General features: G+C 27.1%; 1 protein-coding gene across 1 annotated transcript in view; it reads left to right on the top strand.

Annotated features, from left to right (window-relative positions):
- The window catches only part of LOC117174265 (elongation factor Tu, mitochondrial), a 30,774-nt gene extending 28,541 nt beyond the window's left edge, over nt 1–2,233 (top strand). Inside the window, exon 6 of the mRNA XM_033363181.1 lies at nt 1,920–2,233. Within this exon, the coding sequence (XP_033219072.1) occupies nt 1,920–2,121 (202 nt within the window). The 3' untranslated portion in view covers nt 2,122–2,233. The remainder of the gene's footprint in view (nt 1–1,919) is intronic.
- Nucleotides 2,234–2,654: the final 421 nt, after the last annotated feature.

Here is a 2,654-nt window from a genome sequence, read left to right as displayed (position 1 = left end):
AAAGAGGGAGCTCTTCTTAATATTTTGACACCAAAATCATGTCGATACACCTTACCGACTGCGAGTGAAGCCACCCACGCTTTAACTTGACAGACTGTAAGAATTTTTAGATTTTAACGTTAAAACTTAAACGGTTTCAATTTGAAATGCTTAGTCATTAAACAAATGTGAATGTGTGACTGAAAGTTTATAAACTATTTTCAACTTAAAAATAACTTCATAATATTATATTCATAATTAAAGGATTTTATTAAATTTAAAATATTGTTTCAGTCTAAAAGATTTAATTTTTAACCTATTCAATTTGAAATTTTTAATTAAAAGAAGATTAGTTATTGAATATTTAGCAATATTTGAATCTTTATTTAAGACAAGTGAATTGAAACCAATAATTTAAAATTAAAGAATCTTTAACTGAATTGTTTGACATCGGAATCGTTTGACTTGGAATCGTTAAAATTTCGAAGAGCCTTTCAATTTTGAACGTTACAATTTCAATTGTTGTATTAGAAAAATGCTTAATTTGTAAGTGAAATTTTTAAATTTTGAAGCCTAATTTACAAATGAACATCTGTAGAAGAAATTTGAGTAATTTTAAGAGATTTTTTTAGGAGTTTTAAAAAGATTTAAAATTATCATGCAAATTTTAGAAAGTTTTCTTAAAATTTTCTAGAATCTTTTTTGAAAATTTTGTTTAAATCTTTGAAAAACTTTTATATAAAGCTATCATTTCAAGTTTTACATTAAGTTTGAAACTTTCAAAACTTCTACATATCTCTTAAAATTACTCCAATTTCGCCTACAAATAATAAATGTTCAACTGTAATTTATACATCCAAATTGTAAAGAAATTTTCTAAAATTTGCAGGATTTTCTGAAAATTGTAGAAAAAATTCAATTGATTTTGACAGATATTTAGAAGTTCTGAAAAAATTTCCAAAATAATTTTAAATTAAAAACAAATTTAAAACAACCTCTAGATTTCTCAAGATTTTGAAATACAATTTGAAGCTTTCCATGGATGTTTAAACTATTTAAAAATAAAATAATTGAATTTTTGATTTAAGAAGTGTTCAGTTAAATTTTTTTCAGTTTTTCAATATTTGATGTTTCTAGCTTAAAATTCCTTAAAATTATATAATTTTGAAAATTGTTAAGTTTATTAATTAATTTTTTAATTTAGAGCATTGAAAATGATAACGTGGATTTTTTTTATATTAAAAAATGTTAATACCTTCAATCTTATACGCGTAAATTATTGAGCATTTGAATACGAAATTTTGTAATGAAAAACTTTTAAATTTCAATTTTAAAAGTTCAAAATTAACATTTCCACTTTGAGTGCTTTCATTTGCAGCTCAGTTTTTATTATCTCAATTGGAAAATTTGGTAGCTTTAGTATTCCATTTTTTTCATTTCGTTGACCGTGTAAAATGTTTGCGAACCGGGAAATGACCGGGAATTTATTTCGTCGATTAAAACGGCCTCCCTGAATAATTTTTTAACTTAAAATTTAACGTCCATTTTCAAAAATTTGGATGGAAATTCCAGTATTTCTTTTAAAATGTGATATACTTCAACTTGAAACCTTTGGGATTAAAGAAATTTATTTCCTATTTTTCGTGGAAAATCACTCAAAATTATATTTTTTGAGAACATTTTGAGCGGTGAAGTCTGTTATTTTAATCATTATTATATTTTATTATCTTTTAATTATTCTTTATTCATTATCGAAATTGATCAGTTAACCACATGACCAAGGGCTACGTTACTTTTTGTGGGGGGGGGGGGGGGCAAAAAACTGTGTGCATCAAAAATAGCCAAAAATTAGTAACGTCGTTGGTTATGGAGGGGCGCTATGCTAATAAAGAAGAACTTATATATTTTAAAATTAATATCTATGATTTATTATTTTGCAGGTTGATTCTTAAATTCTACAGGCCAATGGTTGCCGAAAGGGGTCAGCGTTTCACGTTAAGGGATGGTAGTATAACATTAGGAACTGGTGTTATCACCAAGATCTTCAAAAATCTTACTGAACAGGAACGAGGATTGGTAGTAGAAGGAAAGAAAGCCCAGCTGGCAATGGAGAAGAAAGCGAAAGAAAGGCAGAAAAATTGAACTTAGATATTATTCATAAGACACATTTTACCCTGTAAATTATCAAACATGCATACTAAGAATAAAAAATAAATCGCCGATTCAGGATGCAATCGACTCAGCGAGATTAAAATGATTATTTCTAAAATGTTTCAATGAAAACATTCCCGTGAAATTTTTTACTAAAATGTGCAAGAAACTAGAGAGTTTTTCGATGGCATCGGGAGTCAGACTTTCGCGTAGGTTAAACCTTTTGGGAGTATGACTTCTTACTTTAATTAAAGTTAATTCGAAAGGAATTAGAGTGAGTGTATTTAAGTTCGCTTTTGGTAAAACCGGTGCACTTCGTTGAAATTGTTAATTATTTAATCGACCCCAATAGACTTACCTGTCTATAATTTTGTTATCAGTTATCTCTTACACTCTAATAAAATAATTCTTAAAGAAATAAATTTAAGGTCGTTTTTTTAGTGCAGGTTGTCTACTCAAATCTTGAAAAAAATCCCCTGAAAATTCTGGTTATCAAATGATATTTTTTTTGTCAATTTAACAAT

The sequence above is a fragment of the Belonocnema kinseyi genome, chromosome 6 (assembly GCF_010883055.1).
Source record: "Belonocnema kinseyi isolate 2016_QV_RU_SX_M_011 chromosome 6, B_treatae_v1, whole genome shotgun sequence".
Lineage (NCBI taxonomy): Eukaryota > Metazoa > Arthropoda > Insecta > Hymenoptera > Cynipidae > Belonocnema > Belonocnema kinseyi.
Note: the sequence above shows the minus strand (reverse complement) of the source record. Positions and strands in the feature narration are given on the sequence as shown.